Here is a 27,349-nt window from a genome sequence, read left to right as displayed (position 1 = left end):
GGTGGAACACCTCCCCACAACACTCAGTGCAGGCGTCGGTTCGCTGAGGTAACAGGTCTGGTGGTTAGTGTCTCCTCTGAGCACGCTCAGCTGTACAGTGATGCTCCAAAAGATGCAGTGGAGCTTCACAGGACTCGGAGGAATCCTGCACTGCCTTCATCCTCCTAGAGCTGGGGGTATAGTGCGATTGGAGGAGTCTTGACTAGTGGGTGGAACTGGATCCTTGAAAGTTCCTCGCCTCTCTGAGAGCATCTAATACACTTAAAAGCTGATACACTAAAAATCACACAAACTGTGTGAGGCAGTCGTGGGCTGGAGGTTAAGGAACTGGCGCCGTGACCAGAATGTCACCGGTTCGATCCCCAGTGCCGACAGTCCATGAGTAAGGTGTCCTTGAACAAGACACCTAACCCCCAATTGCTCCCCGGGCACCAAGGACAGGGCTGCCCACCGCTCTGGGCAAGTGTGCTCACTGCCCCTTAGTGTGTGTATGTGGTGTTTCACTTCACGGATGGGTTAAATGCGGAGGTGGGATTAAAAAAGTATCACTTAAACTTTATTGCCTCAAAAATAAGTTGCTGAACAGGCTGGAGTTTATAGTTCCTCTCTAGTGGTCAGTGATCTACACTTCTGCAGTGAGGAAGGTCATTCAAACATCCCGGTCAGTTTAAAAGAAGTCCACTGAGCTGCAGTCTTTACTTCTACATGCTCTGATTAATCTTTAGATTAACTTTAATCAAAACACTCTTCACTGTGTGTTCAGCATCAATTAAAACACCTCCGTTATATTAAATTGTCTGTTTTGTACAGTGAAGAAAAATCTAGATCAGACTAGAGTTGGACGTTTCCGAGACTCTGACAGTTTAAAGCATGTTTGTCATTCTGTCAGTGGTCACAGCTCCAGAACACCAAGATCTGATCTGCAGGAACCACCTTCCTATTGGTCAGAGGTTTTGTAAGCCGCTGTGTCCATCTTGTGGCCAAATGTGGTAACTACCAAAGTTGTTTAGGAACTACTTACCTGCACTTCAGTAAAATACTGATTCATTTGTTATATAGTACATTTATTTCTGCACTCTATTTAACCCTTGGCATGCTTAAATAGATCTCTGTATGGTAAAATGGTCCTTCAGGTTGATTGAGAATCCAAAAGAATCTGAAGAAAAGAGAAAAGAGTGTGACAAACATCGGTTCCTGTGCTGAAAGCTGCTGAGGAACCTGATCCATGCTCTTTTCATTTTAAGCAGTTTGTTACAGGTGCTACTCATACAGGTGAACATACTCTGGACCTATTTTTTCTGATAAGTGATCATAAATGTATTTTCTTTAATCTTTTTGGTAATACTGACCCTCTCTGTCCTAAAAGAACGTCACTCACACGTTGTATCACTCAGAAAACGTTTGACCAGTTCTCAGCACAACCCTGCTGTGATTTTAATTTAAATTGTAATGATGTTGAGTTCTTAACGCAGTCTTTTAATGAGAATTGTTCTACGTTACTGAATAAAGTGGCACCGTTAACGGTCAGGTCTAGGGCTATCAACAATAAAGCTCCATGGATGACCGATGAGGTTCTTTCTCTAAGACAGCAGGTGTGAGAAATTATGGAAAGCTACTGGGTTAGAAGTTCATTGCCTGTATCTTAAAGATCTTTGCTTTTCTTTTAATGCTTTAGTAAAGGAAGCTAAGCCTGCTTACTTTGCCAATGTTTGACACTGTTGACCATCAAATTCGGATGAACAGGTTACGTGACTGGGTGGGCATATCTGGCACAGCACTAGATTGGTTTAAATCGTATCTCACAGAGAGAAGCTTCACTGTGACTATTGCAGATTTCTAATATTGCAGATTTCATGTCTTAGTCAACTCCATTATCCTGTGGGGTTCCACAGGGTTCGGTCTTGGGGCCATTGTTGTTTTCTTTGTACATGTTGCCTTTGGGACAGATTATTCCTAGTTTTAATATTGCTCATCCATTATTTCCTGATGATATTCCGCTTTATTTCTCATTTAAACCTTGTGAGGTGCATAGTCTATGTAGGCTCATGGACTGTCTTAAAGCTATCAGAGTGGACATCAAATAACTTTCTACAGCTGATAAGACTGAAGTCTTGATTGTTGCTCCTGAAAAGGTTACCCCGACGATTAAACAAAATCCATCCATCCATCCATTTTCTAAGCGTCAGGGTCGTGAGGGGGTGCTGGTGCCTATCCCAGCAGTCATCGGGTGGAAGGCAGGATACACCCTGGACAGGTCGCCAGTCCATTGCAGGGCAGACAGACAGACAGTCACTCACACCCAGGGGCAATTTAGCATGTCCAGTTGGCCTGACTGTATGTCTTTGGACTGTGGGAGGAAAAGGGAGAACCCGGAGGAACCCCACGCAGACACGGGGAGAACATGCAGACTCCACACAGAGAGCACCCCGGTCACCCGGCCGGGGAATCGAACCCAGGCCCTCCTCGCTGTGAGGCAACAGCGCCACCGTGCCACCCGATTAAACAAAATCTTGGTCTTCTTTCCCCTGTTGTCCACTCCAGCCTGTGTAATCTGCGTGTCATTTTTGATCAGTCATTTTTCCACTTAAGGAATATTAGTAAATTGAGGTCTGTAGTTTCAAGGGCGGAGCTAGACATGCTTATACGTGCCTTTACGTATATACGTGTCTTTATCTTTCACTGGCTTCCCATTAAGTATAGGATTCAGTTTAAAATCCTTACACCGAGAACCTGATCGACGCTCCATCACAGTTACATGGCCTGGACCATCTTCTTGGGTGAAGTTACCTGGACTGGTGGTGTTCGGCTGCATGAGCATCACTATGCAGCCTATCTATCTATATCTGACAGACACAGATAAAGAAAGACAGACAGACAGACAGACTGTTCAGCTGTACAGAAGGAACAGTCCACCAAAATGAGACAAAGCCAGCTGTGAAATATTATATTAATCTTTATTTCAGTGTTGACAAAATACCCAGAAAATTCAGCTCCTGCCTTTACAAAAATATGTCTTCTACAAATGTCCTGTTCTTAAACCGAGCTAATAAAACACAGTGTAGTGTGTCTGAAACACTGTACAGACGCACAGCGGCACACTGCGGCCTTTATAAAGCCCTTACGAAGCCTCATAAGGCAGATTACAACACCAAATAACATTTATAACAGCCGTCGTACGCTGCGTCGTCCGCTCGGTTGCGGTCCTGATGCCGCAGGTGGAAGAAAACACCCCGGCGCACATCGAACGGCGTTATAAATGTCACTCTTATGTGCTTCGTTAAGACTTTATTAGGCGTTTATAACAGGAAACGTGCCATCTCATACAGTATCAGTGTTAGCATGAGTCCAATAGCAGCCTCCGGTAAAGCCACGCCCCCTCTACACTATCACACCCCCGCGTACACAGTATAAATTAATTAAATTAGCATTCCCACAAATACACATTTACAACATGATTGACTTAGAATCAGCGACACAAACGCATCCTAACGCACACACAGCCACGCCGAGTACAGACGCTGGTTTGGTCCCGTTATCGATCCACGTTTATGATGAGCACAAAACCACAGCAGCAGCTCAGCACCACCAACGGCTGCCCAGCCCTCCGTCCACTCTGCTTCTCCACATGGGTCCAGGAGGACATCTGAACATCTCATCTCCTCACGCCAAAGTGCAGCTGAGCGTATGAAGAGGAACCTGTAGAGGACAAAAATCAGCTGGATCAATTAATATAATTAATACTCTGAATAGTAACATTTAAATCCTGAATGGAGCTCTAATAAAATTAATATCCAAAATACTAGATACAAAAACTCTAATAACACTAACCTACTAAGAAAACACCTAGAATCATTTTTAATAAAACAATACTCAAACATTTAACGTCCAGAATGAGGTTCTGATAAAATTAACGTCCAGAATGAGGTTCTGATAAAATTAACGTCCAGAATGAGGTTCTGATAAAATTAACGTCCAGAATGAAGTTCTGATAAAATTAACGTCCAGAATGAAGTTCTAATGAAATGAACGTCCAGAATGAAGTTCTAATGAAATGAACCTCCAGAATGAAGTTCTAATAAAATGAACGTCCAGAATGAAGTTCTAATGAAATGAACGTCCAGAATGAAGTTCTAATGAAATGAACGTCCAGAATGAAGTTCTAATGAAATGAACCTCCAGAATGAAGTTCTAATGAAATGAACCTCCAGAATGAAGTTCTAATGAAATGAACATCCAGAATGAAGTTCTAATAAAATGAACCTCCAGAATGAAGTTCTAATGAAATGAACGTCCAGAATGAAGTTCTAATGAAATGAACGTCCAGAATGAAGTTCTAATGAAATGAACGTCCAGAATGAAGTTCTAATGAAATGAACCTCCAGAATGAAGTTCTAATGAAATGAACCTCCAGAATGAAGTTCTAATGAAATGAACATCCAGAATGAAGTTCTGATAAAATTAACCTCCAGAATGAAGTTCTGATAAAATTAACATTCCGAATGAAGTTCTGATAAAATTAACGTTCCGAATGAAGTTCTGATAAAATTAACAACTAGAAAAAAAATTCTAATAATATTAACTTTCAGAATGAAGTTCTAAAATAACCGTTGCTATGGTGACCTGACTACCCAGGTGTTGATTATTGGTTACCAGGGCTGCTGTTGCTATGGTAACTGGAATGTGTGTGTGTGGTGGGGGGTGTTGTTTACCTGACTGGACGCTGCCCAGTCTCCTCTGCAGAGCCTCCAGTCTAGAGATGTAGTCAGTGAGTGCACGGTCAGGATCGTAGTTCTGCAGGTGAGAACACAGAACGCTCCCTCCATCACCTCCTACAGCACCATACCTACAGCGTAGAGAACACGGAGAACCCAGATAATAAACACAGAGAGAACACAGATAAAAAAAAAACAGAGAACCCAGAGAATAAACCCAGAGAGAACCCAGAGAATCTAGATAAAAAAAAACTGAGAGAACACAGATTAAAAAAAAGAGAACCCAGATAATAAACACAGAGAACCCAGATAATAAACACAGAGAGAACACAGATAAAAAAAACAGAGAACCCAGAGAATAAACCCAGAGAGAACCCAGAGAATCTAGATAAAAAAAAACTGAGAGAACACAGATTAAAAAAAAGAGAACCCAGATAATAAACACAGAGAACCCAGATAATAAACACAGAGAGAGAACCCATAAATAAACACAGACTGAGAACCCAGATAATAAACACAGAGATAGAACCCAGAGAACCCAGATAATAAACACAGAGAGAGAACCCAGATGATAAATACAGAGTAGTAATAATAATAATAATAATATATTAAGATGTTTGTTAGGGACGCACTACTGGACGTCACCCTCCAGCCCTGAACCCCTCCACCCCGCGTCGTCTAGTAAACCGTACCCGCTGGTTCGGCCCGAGACGGACGGGGTGATGTGGCTGTGTGTGTTTGTGTACCGGTGGTGGCTGTAATGTCCAGTCCGGGGCGATTCTCTCCCAGTGCGGTTTGTCCCCCTCCGCTCTCCGTACTGCTCCACACTCGGCTGCAGGTAGGGGGAGTCGTTCCTGCCCTCGATACCTAAACACACACACACACACACACACACACAGTACACTGTATAACTGGGGTAACACACACACACACACACACACACACACACCACACACACACACACACACACAACACTGTACAACTGGGGTAACACACACCAGCACAGACACTGGAACAAGATAGGCAAGCAGTGGCCACAACTTAGTAAGACACTCAATGAGATAGTCATGTAGTGGCCACAACTTAGTAAGAGAGTGGAATGTCTTGCTAACTTGTGGCCAGTGCTTAACTCTCTCGTTCCGCAGACATTCCACGCTGATCTGCTTGTCTTATGGGGAATTTCACTTCAGCTCATTTCAACTTTAGTGTGGGACCTGAGGTCTGACCAAGGCTGACCTGGAAACTGGCCCAGTCCATTTCTGTTGATGCTGGGGGTGCTGAGGGACCCTCCTGTGGCCTTCTTCCACCTCCGCACCAGAAAACGCATCCTGAGGGAAAAAACCCACCTTAGCATCATCTACACTTCAGCAGGACAACTGTACTAACCACGACCCGCAGATGATGACGGACCACCACTGCGCTAATTACAGCAACACGTGGCCCAAAGACAACGGCATGAAAACAGGAGCTCGGCCTCAGCGTTAAAACCATCTCCATGGCGATCACGTGCGTTTACGGCACTGCTGATCTGCTGATTCTGCTCTGCCACCTGGTTTTAGCACAAGGCTTGAACAGTTCCCATGTCAGTGCACTAGGTGGCGCTGAATTAAGTCTAGCTAAGTCTAGCTGTTGTCTGATGTGGTGAGTTTTAGCCAGTTAGCAGTTGTGGCACTGTGAACGCTGCAGTGGTGGTAGCTGACCTGGAGAGGGCGATGGAGACGCGGACGGCGGATCGGAAGCGCGTGAATCCGCGGCGGTGCTGACCCAGAGACTCCAGGTGGGAGTACGTGGGTCGCCCACCCATTCGGGCGATCAGAGAGAGGGTGGCCTCCTCGCACTCCTGGAAGCCCCCCAGCAGCAGCAGCAGGTACTTCTTCTGGTAGATCAGAGCCTTCCGGAAACTCTCGGCACGCAGGTACTTCCCATAGATCCTCTGGAGGAAGAAAGAGTGGATATCAGCCTGTCAGCCCAAATCAGCGAGACTACTCTTCACAAGCCTGGCCACCAGCAGGAGACAGCTAATCAATGAAGTTACACCTCCCTCAACTCGACCCAAAGCTCCAGCCCAGCCCTAGTCTTCCTACTGACTGTCGCCACGGCGACGAAGTGATTACACTGGTGATGACTGACATTACACTAATAACACTACTCCAGTGGCCCAGTCACAGAGGTAGAGGGGTCGTTAGTCCACATCTCCTCACCGCACCTTCAGCGCAGAGTTGTCGGTGTCCGGCGCAGCGACGTCTCTGAGGGTATTAGAGCGGATCTCCCCCCGGAGCCGAGACAGCTCTGCTTCCGCCTGTCTGAGAGACTTCTCCAGCCTCATCTTCTCCCTGCTCCACGCCTCCCTCTCGCTGGAGAACAGCACCAGCTCCTGACCTTCAGAGCCACTCCTGCTGGACTGGAGGGGGACAGAACGCGGAAAGGTGGTTAGGAAACAAACAAGGCTCTGAAGTGAGACTGCCTGATGGCGAAGTAAGCAAAGGGGGCGAAACTGGACAAATCAAGATTTTCAGAGAATCTGTTTAAATCTGGAGTCCAGCCTCGGTCACTCTGCAGGCGTATAAAGCCCGAGAAAGTCCAGCTGTACTGACGCTGTGTGCCAACAGGTGGCGCTGTCTCCTCAGTTCCTCCTCCAGACTCAGCAGCTGATTCCTCAGCTCGTTCTTCTCCTCAGTCAGGCGACTGACGAACCCGGTGAGCTCAGCGTTCTGCCTCAGCAAACGCTCTGTCAGCGCACTGGATGAGCCTCCGGTCAGTAGGGCGGCGCTCTACAGGCACAAACCCACACACTCATGTTACTATAGTCAAATGTGACTGTTTATTACCGAGATACGTACAAACGTGACTGTTTATTACCGAGATACGTACAAACGTGACTGTTTATTACCGAGATACGTACAAACGTGACTGTTTATTACCGATATACGTACAAACGTGACTGTTTATTACCGAGATACGTACAAACGTGACTGTTTATTACCGAGATACGTACAAACGTGACTGTTTATTACCGATATACGTACAAACGTGACTGTTTATTACCGAGATACGTACAAACGTGACTGTTTATTACCGAGATACGTACAAACGTGACTGTTTATTACCGAGATACGTACAAACGTGACTGTTTATTACCGAGATACGTACAAACGTGACTGTTTATTACCGATATACGTACAAACGTGACTGTTTATTACCGAGATACGTACAAACGTGACTGTTTATTACCGAGATACGTACAAACGTGACTGTTTATTACCGAGATACGTACAAATGTGACTGTTTATTACCGAGATACGTACAAACGTGACTGTTCATTACTGAGATACGTACAAACGTGACTGTTCATTACCGAGATACGTACAAACGTGACTGTTTATTACCGAGATACGTACAAACGTGACTGTTTATTACCGAGATACGTACAAACGTGTTCGTTTATTACCGAGATACGTACAAACGTGACTGTTTATTACCGAGATACGTACAAACGTGTTCGTTTATTACCGAGATACGTACAAACGTGTTCGTTTATTACCGAGATATGTACAAACGTGACTGTTTATTACCGAGATACGTACAAACGTGACTGTTTATTACCGAGATACGTACAAACGTGACTGTTTATTACCGAGATACGTACAAACGTGACTGTTTATTACCGAGATACGTACAAACGTGACTGTTTATTACCGAGATACGTACAAACGTGACTGTTTATTACCGAGATACGTACAAACGTGACTGTTTATTACCGAGATACGTACAAATGTGACTGTTTATTACCGAGATATGTACAAATGTGACTGTTTATTACCGAGATACGTACAAACGTGACTGTTTATTACCGAGATACGTACAAACGTGACTGTTTATTACCGAGATACGTACAAACGTGACTGTTTATTACCGAGATACGTACAAACGTGACTGTTTATTACCGAGATACGTACAAACGTGACTGTTTATTACCGAGATACGTACAAACGTGTTCGTTTATTACCGAGATACGTACAAACGTGTTCGTTTATTACCGAGATACGTACAAACGTGTTCGTTTATTACCGAGATACGTACAAACGTGACTGTTTATTACCGAGATACGTACAAACGTGACTGTTTATTACCGAGATACGTACAAACGTGACTGTTTATTACTGAGATACGTACAAACGTGACTGTTTATTACTGAGATACGTACAAACGTGACTGTTTATTACCGAGATACGTACAAACGTGACTGTTTATTACCGAGATACGTACAAACGTGTTCGTTTATTACCGAGATACGTACAAACGTGTTCGTTTATTACCGAGATACGTACAAACGTGTTCGTTTATTACCGAGATACGTACAAACGTGACTGTTTATTACCGAGATACGTACAAACGTGACTGTTTATTACCGAGATACGTACAAACGTGACTGTTTATTACCGATATACGTACAAACGTGACTGTTTATTACCGAGATACGTACAAACGTGACTGTTTATTACCGAGATACGTACAAACGTGACTGTTTATTACCGATATACGTACAAACGTGACTGTTTATTACCGAGATACGTACAAACGTGACTGTTTATTACCGAGATACGTACAAACGTGACTGTTTATTACCGAGATACGTACAAATGTGACTGTTTATTACCGAGATACGTACAAACGTGACTGTTCATTACTGAGATACGTACAAACGTGACTGTTCATTACCGAGATACGTACAAACGTGACTGTTTATTACCGAGATACGTACAAACGTGACTGTTTATTACCGAGATACGTACAAACGTGTTCGTTTATTACCGAGATACGTACAAACGTGACTGTTTATTACCGAGATACGTACAAACGTGTTCGTTTATTACCGAGATACGTACAAACGTGTTCGTTTATTACCGAGATACGTACAAACGTGACTGTTTATTACCGAGATACGTACAAACGTGACTGTTTATTACCGAGATACGTACAAACGTGACTGTTTATTACCGAGATACGTACAAACGTGACTGTTTATTACCGAGATACGTACAAACGTGACTGTTTATTACCGAGATACGTACAAACGTGACTGTTTATTACCGAGATACGTACAAATGTGACTGTTTATTACCGAGATATGTACAAATGTGACTGTTTATTACCGAGATACGTACAAACGTGACTGTTTATTACCGAGATACGTACAAACGTGACTGTTTATTACCGAGATACGTACAAACGTGACTGTTTATTACCGAGATACGTACAAACGTGACTGTTTATTACCGAGATACGTACAAACGTGACTGTTTATTACCGAGATACGTACAAACGTGACTGTTTATTACCGAGATACGTACAAACGTGACTGTTTATTACCGAGATACGTACAAACGTGTTCGTTTATTACCGAGATACGTACAAACGTGTTCGTTTATTACCGAGATACGTACAAACGTGTTCGTTTATTACCGAGATACGTACAAACGTGACTGTTTATTACCGAGATACGTACAAACGTGACTGTTTATTACCGAGATACGTACAAACGTGACTGTTTATTACTGAGATACGTACAAACGTGACTGTTTATTACTGAGATACGTACAAACGTGACTGTTTATTACCGAGATACGTACAAACGTGACTGTTTATTACCGAGATACGTACAAACGTGTTCGTTTATTACCGAGATACGTACAAACGTGTTCGTTTATTACCGAGATACGTACAAACGTGTTCGTTTATTACCGAGATACGTACAAACGTGACTGTTTATTACCGAGATACGTACAAACGTGACTGTTTATTACCGAGATACGTACAAACGTGACTGTTTATTACTGAGATACGTACAAACGTGACTGTTTATTACTGAGATACGTACAAACGTGTTCGTTTATTACCGAGATACGTACAAACGTGACTGTTTATTACCGAGATACGTACAAACGTGTTCGTTTATTACCGAGATACGTACAAACGTGACTGTTTATTACCGAGATACGTACAAACGTGTTCGTTTATTACCGAGATACGTACAAACGTGTTCGTTTATTACCGAGATACGTACAAACGTGTTCGTTTATTACCGAGATACGTACAAACGTGTTCGTTTATTACCGAGATATGTACAAACGTGACTGTTTATTACCGAGATACGTACAAACGTGACTGTTTATTACCGAGATACGTACAAACGTGACTGTTTATTACCGAGATACGTACAAACGTGACTGTTTATTACCGAGATACGTACAAATGTGACTGTTTATTACCGAGATATGTACAAATATGACTGTTTATTACCGAGATATGTACAAATATGACTGTTTATTACCGAGATACGTACAAACGTGACTGTTTATTACCGAGATACGTACAAACGTGACTGTTTATTACCGAGATACGTACAAATGTGACTGTTTATTACCGAGATACGTACAAATGTGACTGTTTATTACCGAGATATGTACAAATATGACTGTTTATTACCGAGATACGTACAAACGTGACTGTTTATTACCGAGATATGTACAAATGTGACTGTTTATTACCGAGATATGTACAAATGTGACTGTTTATTACCGATATGTACAAATGTGACTGTTTATTACCGATATGTACAAATGTGACTGTTTATTACCGATATGTACAAATGTGTGCTAAAACATTTATCACATTTTTTTTCTAATGGTCCAACTCTAATATTGGTCTTTCATCTTAGGCAGACTGTTATTATGACTGAAACATGTATAATCGGCAACCCTGGACTTGGTTCCGTTTTGAGTGCATTCCACTGCAAGCATTCTCACCTCTGGTACAGGAGGGGGCACTGGTGGGACCTGCTGCAGGAGAGACAGGACGTCCTGAACGTTGCTGTGTAACCAGGCTAAGCTCTCTCTGTCAGGACCCTCCGCGGGCAGCCTGCACACAGACGGATTCAGTTAGCACTGTTTTAGACCGGAGACCAGCCAACGTTCAACAACGACAATGACGACCCTTTCAGGCACCTGCGGTGCTCCTCCAGCTGAGCTCATGCTCTGCGTACCTGCCGGCAGTGTTGCTGGTCATGCCGTTGATCTTGCTGGCAATGAGCTGCAGTCTGGTGATGACGCTGTCCAGGTTTCTGGAGTCTGCCGTTTGTCCTGCAGCGTCCAGCATGGTGGTGCTGCTGGAGGTCAGAGTCCGAGCCTCCTCTTCCTTCTGCTGTAAGACCCAGTCTCGCGTCCGGTCCACTGGCTGACCTTCAGCTCTCCAAGGAGTCTGCTGCTGCTGATCACACCCAGAACATACAGTTACACAGGTATCAGGTCACACAGGGAACACCAAGCTCAAGTACAAAGTGCCTGACATAAAGTTGTCACGTACAGAGTGGTCAAGTTGTTTAGATGTTGCTCTGCAGTTGCTGCGGTATCCAAGGTGGTTGGTAATGTGTTGTTAGGTGCTACCTTAAACTTAAATACCTTAAATTCAGTGCTACCTTAAAACAGTGCCAGTTTAAATGCATTATTTGTGCAGATATTGCTGTGCATTAGGCTGTAAGAGGCTTGTTGATGCCAACTTAATAATAATAACGAGTACTCATGGATGTGGTTAGAGGTGAAGACGTATTGTTACGGGACGGCGGGGAGCTGGACATAAGCGCAGAACTGAAGCCCAACAAAAACAAAAACGTAACGGATATAAGAGGCAACAAAATATGCAGTTGCCATCGCCACTAATGAGGCGCCCGAGGTTCGAACCGTCGCTGTTAGGGTCGACGGTCCGCGGCGCTACCGCCGCTGCAAGTGGCAACAGTCAACACACCTCAAGGGAGGTGGAAAAAAGGCGCGGGAACGAACGACAACAAAAGGGCATGCCACGGACAGTGTGCTCAAACAAAGGCTGAGCTGAAAGCTGAAATAAACAAAAACAAACACGGCGCCACCGTAATTATGATGGTTGGCAGACTTTCCTTCATGTGTTTGCTCCTTTGTGGCTTGGATTTTTGGGGTGTTTTTTGTTGTTGTGAGTAATTCGGGGGCAAATTCGGGGGTAATTTCTTTTCTCAGCCCTCTTTTATTTTTCTTTTTGGTTTTGGTCTTTTTTCTTTTCTTTCTTAAGACTAAGTACCGTACCAGTCACCCCTTTACAAAGGTGTGAAAAACACTGCCGATTGCCAGCACCTTATTTAACGAAGCTTCCAGGCGTGTCAAGTTAGGCTGGGCGCCTTGCTGCCGACGCCCTCTGCTGGGAGCATTGACTAAGTTGTGATTAACCTTCTTCACCTGGTGGTTAGCTTTCCTGCTTTCTCAGTTTGAACACCGAGACTTCGGAGGACAATTTTCCCCCATATTTTTCCCCAAACGGCCGCCCCTTGGAGAAGACCACCTGACTAGTACCCATAAGGTAATAGGAGTTGGAGACCACTGGTCTAAGGATTTACTCTACTTAATCTACTGATTAAAACTGAGACAAAAACAATCGAGCAGGCAGAGCAGCACTGCAGCGTGAAGGAAGAGGTCCACAATGCCGAACTGCAGCAGATCTACATCCCTGTGGCGATGCAGAGAAGCAGCAATGCTCTACAGACACGCTGAGTCTGGACCCCCTGGTGGGATGTCGGGGTTAAAATCCCTCAAATCTTTGCTTGACTCACGCTGTCCCGTTGACTTCTCTCCATCAGCTCGGTCACTCGCTGCTGCAGTCCGTCTCTCTCTCTCTCCAGCCTCAGCCCTCGCTCCCTCTCTCCGTCCAGCTGGGCCTTCAGCTCCTCCGCTTGTCTCTCCAGCTTCGCCAGGCTCTCTCTCGCCCCCTGCAGGTCACGGGTCAGTTCGGCTCTGTCCTGCTCCCAGGCTCGTTTAGCCTGAACCTCCTGCAGCTTCTGCTGCTCCAACTGCCCCATCAGATCCACCAGGGCTGACTGCTTCTCCGTCAACTGATCCTGGAGCGACTGCAGAAGGACTTCCACGGAGCGGACGCCCTCCTCCACCTACAACGCCAGCACACGCACGGAAAACGTTTAAAATAACACTTTGCTTTAAAAAAAAAAAATAAAAAATTATCCCAAATGCTTCTTCCGTTTGAGCACTGATGCTATGAGGCTAGTGTAGCTGAGAAGAAGTTTAATGGAAGCTTATATATTTGAGCTTGTGGCTTTCAACCCGAGTGGCTCACCGAACCTTAGTGCACCTGTTCAAGCTGGAAAAGCTGAGGTTTCTACTGCACTGCGCTCGTGCGTATCAAGCGTTCAAGGGCCAGCAGCCTCCATGAGGTCATTCACAGCTTTAGAACAACGTGGGAAGGCAGCAAGCAACAAGAAAAAACCTGCTTGTTCAGAAATCTGACTCTGATTTGAACCCACCTACAGACGTGTACTGAACCCTACTGGAAAATGACAAACTCAACGTGGCTTTCTGCCATTCAGACTACAGAACATCCGTCCTGCTCAGAACTCGGATTTGAGCTGCCTGTCTGAACAAGGGCTTAAACGCTACTTAACAACCTCAGCTTGAGGTACTAACTGATTTGACAGAATGTGGTTGGTTAGTGTAGTGGGTAACACCTCTGCCTTCTACGCTGTAGACTGGGGTTCAGTGCCCCGCCTGGGTAAACACCCTACACTATACCAATAAGAGTCCTTGGGCAAGACTCCTAACACCGCCTGCACCTACTAGGCCGTAGACTGGGGTTCAGTGCCCCGCCTGGGTAAACACCCTACACTATACCAATAAGAGTTTACACTTAAACACTTCATACTGTTACACAAATCTGTAATCCGTCATGTTCAGATTTAGAATCATTTTATATGTTATTATAGGCTTGCTCCTTTCACTAAAGGTGAGATTAGTGACTGTGAGATTAGTGAGATTAGTGATTTGTGAGGCACAACATTTAAGTCACCTATAATCTGTCATTCTGTCTCATGAAACGGCGCAGCTCATGTGTTCAGTCTCGTTAAAAAGTCTGGTTTAAATTGTTTTTCTCTTCTTACTTGTACGTCTTTGTTTAAAGACGAGTAATCCCAATAATCCGATCAGATTATTTTACTATAGTAATATTCTGGATTAGCTCCTTTATGGAAGTGAAAGCAGGTTGACCTGGCTGCAGCTCGCCTCGGCCAGCTCCACCCCCTGAGCGCTGACGGCCTGCGGGGGGCGCTGCGTGTCTGGGTTGGAGCGCTGCAGCTGTCTGAGCAGCTGGGCGTTCAGTTCCTTCTCCTTCTGCAGTGAGGAGCTCAACTCAACAGCCTGTAGCCGCTGGGCCTCCAACTGCACCTGCAACACCACAACATCAACACCCAGATCAGACCACGAGGACACCAGCCTGCCTGCAGCCTCCGTACCTCCCACTGCACCTCCCACTGAGCGCCCCTCTTTCTGAGTAAAGGGTCTGAACTTTGAATGTTAAGGTCACTGTATGACTGATCAGATGAAACAGGTGGGTCTTTGTACCTGCAGCTCAGTGTTGAGGCTGATGTGTTCGGAGATTTCTCCGTCTCTCTCCTCTCGGAGCTGAGTAGACACTTTCCTCTCCTCCTCCAGAGAAACAGACAGATCTGCGACACGAGCCTGCTGGTCCTCCAGAGCCAGCCTCAGGTCCTACAGGGAGGAAGAGGGGGAGACAGAGGGAGACAGAGATTTGATTCATGCGTAGTAGCAAAGACATCACTTACATAATCGGATCATACACAAAATGTGTCTCTCCACTGCTATCTCCTCCTTTCAGCTCCTCGCTTCTCTCCTCCACTATCTCCTCCTTTCAGCTCCTCGCTTCTCTCCTCTACTGCTATCTGCTCCTTTCAGCTCCTCGCTTCTCTCCTCTACTGCTAACTCCCCCTTTCAGCTCCTCGCTTCTCTCCTCTACTGCTATCTCCTCCTTTCAGCTCCTCGCTTCTCTCCTCCACTGCTATCTCCTCCTTTCAGCTCCTCGCTTCTCTCCTCCACTGCTAACTCCCCCTTTCAGCTCCTCGCTTCTCTCCTCCACTGCTATCTCCTCCTTTCAGCTCCTCGCTTCTCTCCTCCACTGCTATCTCCTCCTTTCAGCTCCTCGCTTCTCTCCTCCACTGCTATCTCCTCCTTTCAGCTCCTCGCTTCTCTCCTCCACTGCTATCTCCTCCTTTCAGCTCCTCGCTTCTCTCCTCCACTGCTATCTCCTCCTTTCAGCTCCTCGCTTCTCTCCTCCACTGCTATCTCCTCCTTTCAGCTCCTCGCTTCTCTCCTCCACTGCTATCTCCTCCTTTCAGCTCCTCGCTTCTCTCCTCCACTGCTATCTCCTCCTTTCAGCTCCTCGCTTCTCTCCTCCACTATCTCCTCCTTTCAGCTCCTCGCTTCTCTCCTCTACTGCTATCTCCTCCTTTCAGCTCCTCGCTTCTCTCCTCCACTGCTATTTCCTCCTTTCAGCTCCTCGCTTCTCTCCTCTACTGCTATCTCCTCCTTTCAGCTCCTCGCTTCTCTCCTCTACTGCTATCTCCTCCTTTCAGCTCCTCGCTTCTCTCCTCTACTGCTATCTCCTCCTTTCAGCTCCTCGCTTCTCTCCTCTACTGCTATCTCCTCCTTTCAGCTCCTCGCTTCTCTCCTCTACTGCTATCTCCTCCTTTCAGCTCCTCGCATCTCTCCTCTACTGCTACCTTCTCCTTTCAGCTCTTCTCTCCTCTACTGCTACCTTCTCCTTTCAGCTCTTCTCTCCTCTACTGCTACCTTCTCCTTTCAGCTCTTCTCTCCTCTACTGCTACCTTCTCCTTTCAGCTCTTCTCTCCTCTACTGCTATCTCCTCCTTTCAGCTCCTCGCTTCTCTCCTCTAGCTGGTATCTTTTCCCCTCCAGCTCTTCTCTCCTCTACTGCTATCTCCTCCTTTCAGCTCCTCGCTTCTCTCCTCTAGCTGGTATCTTTTCCCCTCCAGCTCTTCTCTCCTCTAGCTGGTATCTTTTCCCCTCCAGCTCTTCTCTCCTCTAGCTGCTACCTTCTCCTTTCAGCTCCTCGCTTCTCTCCTCTAGCTGGTATCTTTTCCCCTCCAGCTCTTCTCTCCTCTAGCTGCTACCTTCTCCTTTCAGCTCCTCGCTTCTCTCCTCTAGCTGGTATCTTTTCCCCTCCAGCTCTTCTCTCCTCTAGCTGCTACCTTCTCCTTTCAGCTCCTCGGTTCTCTCCTCTACTGCTATCTCCTCCTTTCAGCTCTTCTCTCCTCTAGCTGGTATCTTTTCCCCTCCAGCTCTTCTCTCCTCTAGCTGGTATCTTTTCCCCTCCAGCTCTTCTCTCCTTACCTCTAGCTCCTCTCGCTCTCCTTCCTCCCTCCGTGTGGCTCTGTTCTTCTCTCTCTCCATCGCCCACTGTAGCTCTCTCACCCGTTTCTGCTCTTCCGCCAGCCGGTCACTCAGAGAGTCCAGCTCAGAGGCTTTTCCACACACCTCCGCCCTGATATGGACACAGGAAGGTCAGAGATGGACAGGGTCATGTTTAGTCCTGCCTGAATGCACCATGTCAGCCAATCAGTGTGTTTACATGCACTTCATAATCTGGTCACTGCAGAAGAGGCCAGCATTAACATGGGGTAATGATGAGACAGAGAGAGTCAGAGAGACAGAGTGAGTGAGAGAGAGTGAGAGAGTGAGAGTGTGAGAGAGAGTGAGACAGAGTGAGTGAATAAGAGAGTGAGTCTGTGAGAGAGTGAGAGTCAGAGAGACAGTGTGTGTGAAGGAGAGAGACAGTGTGTGTGAAAGAGAGTGAGAGAGTGTGTGAGAGAGTGAGAGAGTTAGAGAGACAGTGTGTGTGAATGAGAGAGTGAGGGAGTGTGTAAGAGAGTGAGTTAGAGTGTGTGAGAGTTAGAGAGACAGTGTGTGTGAATGAGAGAGTGAGAGAGAGTGTGTGAGAGTGAGTTAGAGAGACAGTGTGTGTGAAGGAGAGAGACAGTGTGTGTGAAAGAGAGAGAGAGAGTTAGAGAGACGGTGTGTGAATGAGAGAGTGAGGGAGTGTGTGAGAGAGTGAGAGAGTTAGAGAGACAGTGTGTGTGAATGAGAGAGTGAGAGAGGGTGTGTGAATGAGAGAGTGAGAGAGGGTGTGTGAGAGAGTGAGAGAGTCTCACCTCAGTGTCTCCAGCTCTTTGAGGTATTTACTCTGAGTCTGCAGTGAAACCTCCAGCTCCAGTTTGGTCTGAGCCAGTTCACCCTTCAGATCCTCCACTGCTGCAGGAAGCCTGTCTTCTCTCTCTCCTCCTCCTCCTCCATCACTGCCCCCCTCTCTCCTTCCATCGCTGCCTCCTCCCTCTACCTCACCTCCAGCCTCCGGCCAGTCTTCAGACATCCCTGCAGACAAAACACAGCCTCAGAAACAGCAGCCAAGCAGCTCCGTCCCCCCAGCCCTCTGGACGAACAGCTGGTCAGAGAAAAAGAAGAAGAGAGCGTTCTAGATAACCTCCTAACGTCTGTGTTATCTAGACTAGGAGTAAAGTGGCAGTTCACATCATGCAAATCCACCTCGGTGCTCTGCCGTATCGGGACTGGCCACAGGAAAAGGGGCGGAGTCTCACTGAACGCAACAACAAGCATTTCGCAGCTGTCTGGGGGCTCAACTGACCCCACCACATCTGTTTTAGTAGAACAGTAAACAATCCAAGCCAGATGAGCGTGTCTGTTATTAGGGTCTCCTGCAGAACTCCTGCAGAACTCTGACCGATCATAATAAGCTGATTTACTGATGGGTGAGCAATAAAACTGCACAGAACACGGCGTAATACCGCTGCTGTCCACTGGGCGGGGCTGCTGACTGAGGTGTGCGTCCTGCTGCAGGTGCTGAAGCCGAGTCCGCAGGTCACTGATTTCAGCCAGCAGACTGCGGCGGTCAGCGGACTGAAGAGATGACAGCACCTCGCGCTGGACAGCATCCTACACACACACACACACACACACACACACACACAGATAAACCCACTGCATTAATGTTACTGTACTCTAGCTGGTTGAGGTGAATGAGGGGGTCTCTGGTGGGGGGTGTGTGAGTGTGTACCTGGTCTGTAAGCTCTCTAGCTGGTTGAGGTGAATGAGGGGGTCTCTGGTGGGGGGTGTGTGAGTGTGTACCTGGTCTGTAAGGTCTCTAGCTGGTTGAGGTGAATGAGGGGGTCTCTGGTGGGGGTGTGTGAGTGTGTACCTGGTCTGTAAGCTCTCTAGCTGGTTGAGGTGAATGAGGGGGTCCCTGGTGGGGGGTGTGTGAGTGTGTACCTGGTCTGTAAGGTCTCTAGCTGGTTGAGGTGAATGAGGGGGTCTCTGGTGGGGGTGTGTGAGTGTGTACCTGGTCTGTAAGCTCTCTAGCTGGTTGAGGTGAATGAGGGGGTCTCTGGTGAGGGGTGTGTGAGTGTGTACCTGGTCTGTAAGGTCTCTAGCTGGTTGAGGTGAATGAGGGGGTCTCTGTTGGGGGGTGTGTGAGTGTGTACCTGGTCTGTAAGGTCTCTAGCTGGTTGAGGTGAATGAGGGGGTCTCTGTTGGGGGGTGTGTGAGTGTGTACCTGGTCTGTAAGCTCTCTAGCTGGTTGAGGTGAATGAGGGGGTCTCTGGTGGGGGGGTGTGAGTGTGTACCTGGTCTGTAAGCTCTCTCTAGCTGGTTGAGGTGAATGAGGGGGTCTCTGGTGGGGGGGTGTGTGAGTGTGTACCTGGTCTGTAAGCTCTCTAGCTGGTTGAGGTGAATGAGGGGGTCTCTGGTGGGGGTGTGTGAGTGTGTACCTGGTCTGTAAGCTCTCTCTCTAGCTGGTTGAGGTGAATGAGGGGGTCTCTGGTGGGGGGGTGTGTGAGTGTGTACCTGGTCTGTAAGGTCTCTAGCTGGTTGAGGTGAATGAGGGGGTCTCTGGTGGGGGGGTGTGTGAGTGTGTACGTGGTCTGTAAGGTCTCTAGCTGGTTGAGGTGAATGAGGGGGTCTCTGTTGGGGGGTGTGTGAGTGTGTACCTGGTCTGTAAGCTCTCTAGCTGGTTGAGGTGAATGAGGGGGTCTCTGTTGGGGGGTGTGTGAGTGTGTACCTGGTCTGTAAGCTCTCTAGCTGGTTGAGGTGAATGAGGGGGTCTCTGGTGGGGGTGTGTGAGTGTGTACCTGGTCTGTAAGCTCTCTCTAGCTGGTTGAGGTGAATGAGGGGGTCTCTGGTGGGGGTGTGTGAGTGTGTACCTGGTCTGTAAGCTCTCTAGCTGGTTGAGGTGAATGAGGGGGTCTCTGGTGGGGGGGTGTGTGAGTGTGTACCTGGTCTGTAAGGTCTCTAAGCTGGTTGAGGTGAATGAGGGGGTCTCTGGTGGGGGGGTGTGTGAGTGTGTACCTGGTCTGTAAGCTCTCTCTAGCTGGTTGAGGTGAATGAGGGGGTCTCTGGTGGGGGTGTGTGAGTGTGTACCTGGTCTGTAAGCTCTCTCTAGCTGGTTGAGGTGAATGAGGGGGTCTCTGGTGGGGGGGTGTGAGTATGCACATGGTCTGTAAGGTCTCTAGCTGGTTGAGGTGAATGAGGGGGTCTCTGGTGGGGGTGTGTGTGTGTGTGTACCTGGTCTGTAAGCTCTCTCTAGCTGGTTGAGGTGAATGAGGGGGTCTCTGGTGGGGGGTGTGTGAGTGTGTACCTGGTCTGTAAGCTCTCTAGCTGGTTGAGGTGAATGAGGGGGTCTCTGGTGAGGGGTGTGTGAGTGTGTACCTGGTCTGTAAGGTCTCTAGCTGGTTGAGGTGAATGAGGGGGTCTCTGGTGGGGGGTGTGTGAGTGTGTACCTGGTCTGTAAGCTCTCTAGCTGGTTGAGGTGAATGAGGGGGTCTCTGGTGGGGGTGTGTGAGTGTGTACCTGGTCTGTAAGCTCTCTCTAGCTGGTTGAGGTGAATGAGGGGGTCTCTGGTGGGGGGGTGTGAGTATGCACATGGTCTGTAAGGTCTCTAGCTGGTTGAGGTGAATGAGGGGGTCTCTGGTGGGGGTGTGTGTGTGTGTGTACCTGGTCTGTAAGCTCTCTCTAGCTGGTTGAGGTGAATGAGGGGGTCTCTGGTGGGGGGTGTGTGAGTGTGTACCTGGTCTGTAAGCTCTCTAGCTGGTTGAGGTGAATGAGGGGGTCTCTGGTGAGGGGTGTGTGAGTGTGTACCTGGTCTGTAAGGTCTCTAGCTGGTTGAGGTGAATGAGGGGGTCTCTGGTGGGGGGTGTGTGAGTGTGTACCTGGTCTGTAAGCTCTCTAGCTGGTTGAGGTGAATGAGGGGGTCTCTGGTGGGGGGTGTGTGAGTGTGTACCTGGTCTGTAAGCTCTCTAGCTGGTTGAGGTGAATGAGGGGGTCTCTGGTGGGGGGTGTGTGAGTGTGTACCTGGTCTGTAAGTGCTCTTTCCAGCTGGTTGAGGTGAATCACAGCATCTCTGGTGTCCAGCAGGTCCAGCTGGGTGAGTAGTGTGACCTTCAGCACCTCTCGCTCCCTCAGAAACACCTGCTGCACCGCACTGAGCAGGTCAGCACGCCAGTCTCCTGCAGACTGCACACACAAACACACACCATCAGTGACTCCAGACGGAAAAAAGAGAGTCTTAAATGCCTGAAATGCAACGGGAACGAAAAGCTAACTAACACACTAACATACAAATAAAGCACGTTTACATGCACTCAATAACACAATCAATCTGATTTACTGCAGGTATCAGATTATTAAGTGTAAACACACTGAACCAGTTACTGACACAGTCTGATTTTCTGCAGTTATCAGATTATTCAGTGTAAACACACTGAACCAGTTACTGACCCAATCTGATTTTCTGCAGTTATCAGATTATTAAGTGTAAACACACTGAACCAGTTACTGACACAATCTGATTTTCTGCAGTTATCAGATTATTCAGTGTAAACACACTGAACCAGTTACTGGCACAGTCTGATTTTCTGCAGTTATCAGATTATTAAGTGTAAACACGCTGAACCAGTTACTGACACAATCTGATTTACTGCAGTTATCAGATTATTAAGTGTAAACACACTGAACCAGTTACTGACACAGTCTGATTTACTGCAGTTATCAGATTATTAAGTGTAAACACACTGAACCAGTTACTGACACAATCTGATTTTCTGCAGTTATCAGATTATTAAGTGTAAACACGCTGAACCAGTTACTGACACAGTCTGATTTTCTGCAGTTATCAGATTATTCAGTGTAAACACACTGAACCAGTTACTGACACAATCTGATTTTCTGCAGTTATCAGATTATTCAGTATAAACACACTGAACCAGTTACTGGCACAGTCTGATTTTCTGCAGTTATCAGATTATTCAGTGTAAACACACTGAACCAGTTACTGGCACAGTCTGATTTTCTGCAGTTATCAGATTATTAAGTGTAAACACACTGAACCAGTTACTGGCACAGTCTGATTTTCTGCAGTCATCAGATTATTAAGTGTAAACACGCTGAACCAGTTACTGACAGTCTGATTTTCTGCAGTTATCAGATTATTAAGTGTAAACACGCTGAACCAGTTACTGACCCAATCTGAATTTCAGCAGTTATCAGATTATTAAGTGTAAACACGCTGAACCAGTTACTGACACAGTGTGATTTTCTGCAGTTATCAGATTATTAAGTGTAAACATACTGAACCAGTTACTGACACAATCTGATTTTCTGCAGTTATCAGATTATTAAGTGTAAACACACTGAACCAGTTACTGACACAATCTGATTTTCTGCAGTTATCAGACTATTAAGTGTAAACACACTGAACCAGTTACTGACCCAATCTGATTTACTGTAGATATCAGATTTTTAAGTGTAAACACACTGAACCAGTTACTGACACAATCTGATTTACTACAGTTATCAGATTATTAAGTGTAAACACACTGAACCAGTTACTGACACAGTCTGATTTTCAGCAGTTATCAGATTATTAAGTGTGAACACACTGAACCAGTTACTGACACAATCTGATTTTCTGCAGGTATCACATTATTAAGTGTAAACACACTGAACCAGTTACTGACACAGTGTGATTTTCTGCAGTTATCAGATTATTAAGTGTAAACATACTGAACCAGTTACTGACACAATCTGATTTTCTGCTGTTATCAGATTATTAAGTGTAAACACACTGAACCAGTTACTGACACAATCTGATTTTCTGCAGTTATCAGATTATTAAGTGTAAACACACTGAACCAGTTACTGACACAATCTGTTTTACTACAGTTATCAGATTATTAAGTGTAAACACACTGAACCAGTTACTGACAGTCTGATTTTCTGCAGTTATCAGATTATCAAGTGTAAACACACTGAACCAGTTACTGACACAGTCTGATTTTCTGCAGTTATCAGATTATTAAGCGTAAACACGCTGAACCAGTTACTGACACAATCTGATTTTCTGCAGGTATCAGATTATTAAGTGTAAACACGCTGAACCAGTTACTGGCACAGTCTGATTTTCTGCAGTTATCAGATTATTAAGTGTAAACACGCTGAACCAGTTACTGACACAGTCTGATTTTCTGCAGTTATCAGATTATTAAGTGTAAACACGCTGAACCAGTTACTGACCCAATCTGATTTTCAGCAGTTATCAGATTATTAAGTGTAAACACGCTGAACCAGTTACTGACACAGTGTGATTTTCTGCAGTTATCAGATTATTAAGTGTAAACATACTGAACCAGTTACTGACACAATCTGATTTTCTGCTTTTATCAGATTATTAAGTGTAAACACACTGAACCAGTTACTGACCCAATCTGATTTACTGTAGATATCAGATTATTAAGTGTAAACACACTGAACCAGTTACTGACACAGTCTGATTTACTACAGTTATCAGATTATTAAGTGTAAACACGCTGAACCAGTTACTGACACAGTCTGATTTTCAGCAGTTATCAGATTATTAAGCGTAAACACGCTGAACCAGTTACTGACACAGTCTGATTTTCAGCAGTTATCAGATTATTAAGCGTAAACACGCTGAACCAGTTACTGACACAGTCTGATTTTCTGCTGTTATCAGATTATTAAGTGCAAACACGCTGAACCAGTTACTGACACAGTCTGATTTTCAGCAGTTATCAGATTATTAAGAGTAAACACACTGAACCAGTTACTGACCCAATCTGATTTACTGTAGATATCAGATTATTAAGTGTAAACACACTGAACCAGTTACTGACACAATCTGATTTACTACAGTTATCAGATTATTAAGTGTGAACACACTGAACCAGTTACTGACACAGTCTGATTTTCAGCAGTTATCAGATTATTAAGTGTGAACACACTGAACCAGTTACTGACACAATCTGATTTTCTGCAGTTATCAGATTATTAAGTGTAAACATACTGAACCAGTTACTGACACAGTCTGATTTTCTGCAGTTATCAGATTATTAAGTGTAAACACGCTGAACCAGTTACTGACACAATCTGATTTTCTGCAGTTATCAGATTATTAAGTGTAAACACGCTGAACCAGTTACTGACACAGTCTGATTTTCTGCAGTTATCAGATTATTCAGTGTAAACACACTGAACCAGTTACTGACACAATCTGATTTTCTGCAGTTATCAGATTATTCAGTATAAACACACTGAACCAGTTACTGGCACAGTCTGATTTTCTGCAGTTATCAGATTATTCAGTGTAAACACACTGAACCAGTTACTGGCACAGTCTGATTTTCTGCAGTTATCAGATTATTAAGTGTAAACACACTGAACCAGTTACTGGCACAGTCTGATTTTCTGCAGTCATCAGATTATTAAGTGTAAACACGCTGAACCAGTTACTGACAGTCTGATTTTCTGCAGTTATCAGATTATTAAGTGTAAACACGCTGAACCAGTTACTGACCCAATCTGAATTTCAGCAGTTATCAGATTATTAAGTGTAAACACGCTGAACCAGTTACTGACACAGTGTGATTTTCTGCAGTTATCAGATTATTAAGTGTAAACATACTGAACCAGTTACTGACACAATCTGATTTTCTGCAGTTATCAGATTATTAAGTGTAAACACACTGAACCAGTTACTGACACAATCTGATTTTCTGCAGTTATCAGACTATTAAGTGTAAACACACTGAACCAGTTACTGACACAATCTGCTTTTCAGCAGTTATCAGATTATTAAGTGTAAACACACTGAACCAGTTACTGACCCAATCTGATTTACTGTAGATATCAGATTTTTAAGTGTAAACACACTGAACCAGTTACTGACACAATCTGATTTACTACAGTTATCAGATTATTAAGTGTAAACACACTGAACCAGTTACTGACACAGTCTGATTTTCAGCAGTTATCAGATTATTAAGTGTGAACACACTGAACCAGTTACTGACACAATCTGATTTTCTGCAGGTATCACATTATTAAGTGTAAACACACTGAACCAGTTACTGACACAGTGTGATTTTCTGCAGTTATCAGATTATTAAGTGTAAACATACTGAACCAGTTACTGACACAATCTGATTTTCTGCTGTTATCAGATTATTAAGTGTAAACACACTGAACCAGTTACTGACACAATCTGATTTTCTGCAGTTATCAGATTATTAAGTGTAAACACACTGAACCAGTTACTGACACAATCTGTTTTACTACAGTTATCAGATTATTAAGTGTAAACACACTGAACCAGTTACTGACAGTCTGATTTTCTGCAGTTATCAGATTATCAAGTGTAAACACACTGAACCAGTTACTGACACAGTCTGATTTTCTGCAGTTATCAGATTATTAAGCGTAAACACGCTGAACCAGTTACTGACACAATCTGATTTTCTGCAGGTATCAGATTATTAAGTGTAAACACACTGAACCAGTTACTGGCACAGTCTGATTTTCTGCAGTTATCAGATTATTAAGTGTAAACACGCTGAACCAGTTACTGACACAGTCTGATTTTCTGCAGTTATCAGATTATTAAGTGTAAACACGCTGAACCAGTTACTGACCCAATCTGATTTTCAGCAGTTATCAGATTATTAAGTGTAAACACGCTGAACCAGTTACTGACACAGTGTGATTTTCTGCAGTTATCAGATTATTAAGTGTAAACATACTGAACCAGTTACTGACACAATCTGATTTTCTGCTTTTATCAGATTATTAAGTGTAAACACACTGAACCAGTTACTGACCCAATCTGATTTACTGTAGATATCAGATTATTAAGTGTAAACACACTGAACCAGTTACTGACACAATCTGATTTACTACAGTTATCAGATTATTAAGTGTAAACACGCTGAACCAGTTACTGACACAGTCTGATTTTCAGCAGTTATCAGATTATTAAGCGTAAACACGCTGAACCAGTTACTGACACAGTCTGATTTTCAGCAGTTATCAGATTATTAAGCGTAAACACGCTGAACCAGTTACTGACACAGTCTGATTTTCTGCTGTTATCAGATTATTAAGTGCAAACACGCTGAACCAGTTACTGACACAGTCTGATTTTCAGCAGTTATCAGATTATTAAGAGTAAACACACTGAACCAGTTACTGACCCAATCTGATTTACTGTAGATATCAGATTATTAAGTGTAAACACACTGAACCAGTTACTGACACAATCTGATTTACTACAGTTATCAGATTATTAAGTGTGAACACACTGAACCAGTTACTGACACAGTCTGATTTTCAGCAGTTATCAGATTATTAAGTGTGAACACACTGAACCAGTTACTGACACAGTGTGATTTTCTGCAGTTATCAGATTATTAAGCGTAAACACGCTGAACCAGTTACTGACCCAATCTGATTTTCAGCAGTTATCAGATTATTAAGTGTGAACACGCTGAACCAGTTACTGACACAATCTGATTTTCTGCAGGTATCAGATTATTAAGTGTAAACACACTGAACCAGTTACTGACACAGTCTGATTTTCTGCAGTTATCAGATTATTAAGCGTAAACACGCTGAACCAGTTACTGACACAGTCTGATTTTCAGCAGTTATCAGATTATTAAGCGTAAACACGCTGAACCAGTTACTGACACAGTCTGATTTTCTGCTGTTATCAGATTATTAAGCGTAAACACGCTGAACCAGTTACTGACACAGTCTGATTTTCAGCAGTTATCAGATTATTAAGCGTAAACACGCTGAACCAGTTACTGACCCAATCTGCTTTTCAGCAGTTATCAGATTATTAAGTGTAAACATACAGAACCAGTTACTGACACAATCTGATTTACTGCAGTTATCAGATTATTAAGTGTAAACACACTGAACCAGTTACTGACAGTCTGATTTTCTGCAGTTATCAGATTATTAAGTGTAAACACACTGAACCAGTTACTGACAGTCTGATTTTCTGCAGTTATCAGATTATTAAGTGTAAACACACTGAACCAGTTACTGACACAGTCTGATTTTCTGCAGTTATCAGATTATTAAGTGTAAACACACTGAACCAGTTACTGACACAGTCTGATTTACTGCAGTTATCAGATTATTAAGTGTAATCACACTGAACCAGTTACTGACACAATCTGATTTACTGCAGTTATCAGATTATTAAGTGTAAACACACTGAACCAGTTACTGACCCAGTCTGATTTTCTGCAGTTATCAGATTATTAAGTGTGAACACACTGAACCAGTTACTGGCACAGTCTGATTTTCTGCAGTTATCAGTTTAAGTGCATGTAAACGCACTCATAGTTTGGCTGCTAATGCCATTAAA

At 44.7% G+C, this 27,349-nt stretch overlaps 1 protein-coding gene across 8 annotated transcripts in view; it reads right to left on the bottom strand.

Annotated features, from left to right (window-relative positions):
- Positions 1 to 2,935: 2,935 nt before the first annotated feature.
- akap9 (A kinase (PRKA) anchor protein 9) overlaps positions 2,936 to 27,349 on the bottom strand; it is a 177,867-nt gene continuing 153,453 nt past the window's right edge. For 7 of the 8 annotated variants that reach the window (XM_037542727.1, XM_037542732.1, XM_037542731.1 and 4 more), the window contains 16 exons: positions 20,971 to 21,132; positions 18,414 to 18,561; positions 17,763 to 17,982; positions 16,945 to 17,095; positions 15,140 to 15,286; positions 14,786 to 14,962; positions 13,345 to 13,677; positions 11,755 to 11,978; positions 11,519 to 11,630; positions 7,307 to 7,483; positions 6,919 to 7,113; positions 6,413 to 6,645; positions 5,949 to 6,040; positions 5,459 to 5,579; positions 4,710 to 4,843; positions 2,936 to 3,696 (listed from right to left, as the gene is read on the bottom strand). In XM_037542727.1, the coding sequence (XP_037398624.1) occupies positions 3,653 to 3,696; positions 4,710 to 4,843; positions 5,459 to 5,579; positions 5,949 to 6,040; positions 6,413 to 6,645; positions 6,919 to 7,113; positions 7,307 to 7,483; positions 11,519 to 11,630; positions 11,755 to 11,978; positions 13,345 to 13,677; positions 14,786 to 14,962; positions 15,140 to 15,286; positions 16,945 to 17,095; positions 17,763 to 17,982; positions 18,414 to 18,561; positions 20,971 to 21,132 (2,670 nt within the window). In that variant the 3' untranslated portion in view covers positions 2,936 to 3,652. The remainder of the gene's footprint in view (positions 3,697 to 4,709; positions 4,844 to 5,458; positions 5,580 to 5,948; positions 6,041 to 6,412; positions 6,646 to 6,918; positions 7,114 to 7,306; positions 7,484 to 11,518; positions 11,631 to 11,754; positions 11,979 to 13,344; positions 13,678 to 14,785; positions 14,963 to 15,139; positions 15,287 to 16,944; positions 17,096 to 17,762; positions 17,983 to 18,413; positions 18,562 to 20,970; positions 21,133 to 27,349) is intronic. The other variant, XM_037542729.1, reaches the window with a different exon arrangement.

Source organism: Pygocentrus nattereri, chromosome 11, assembly GCF_015220715.1.
Source record: "Pygocentrus nattereri isolate fPygNat1 chromosome 11, fPygNat1.pri, whole genome shotgun sequence".
In the NCBI taxonomy this organism is placed as follows: domain Eukaryota; kingdom Metazoa; phylum Chordata; class Actinopteri; order Characiformes; family Serrasalmidae; genus Pygocentrus; species Pygocentrus nattereri.
This window is presented reverse-complemented; position numbering and strand designations above follow the sequence as displayed.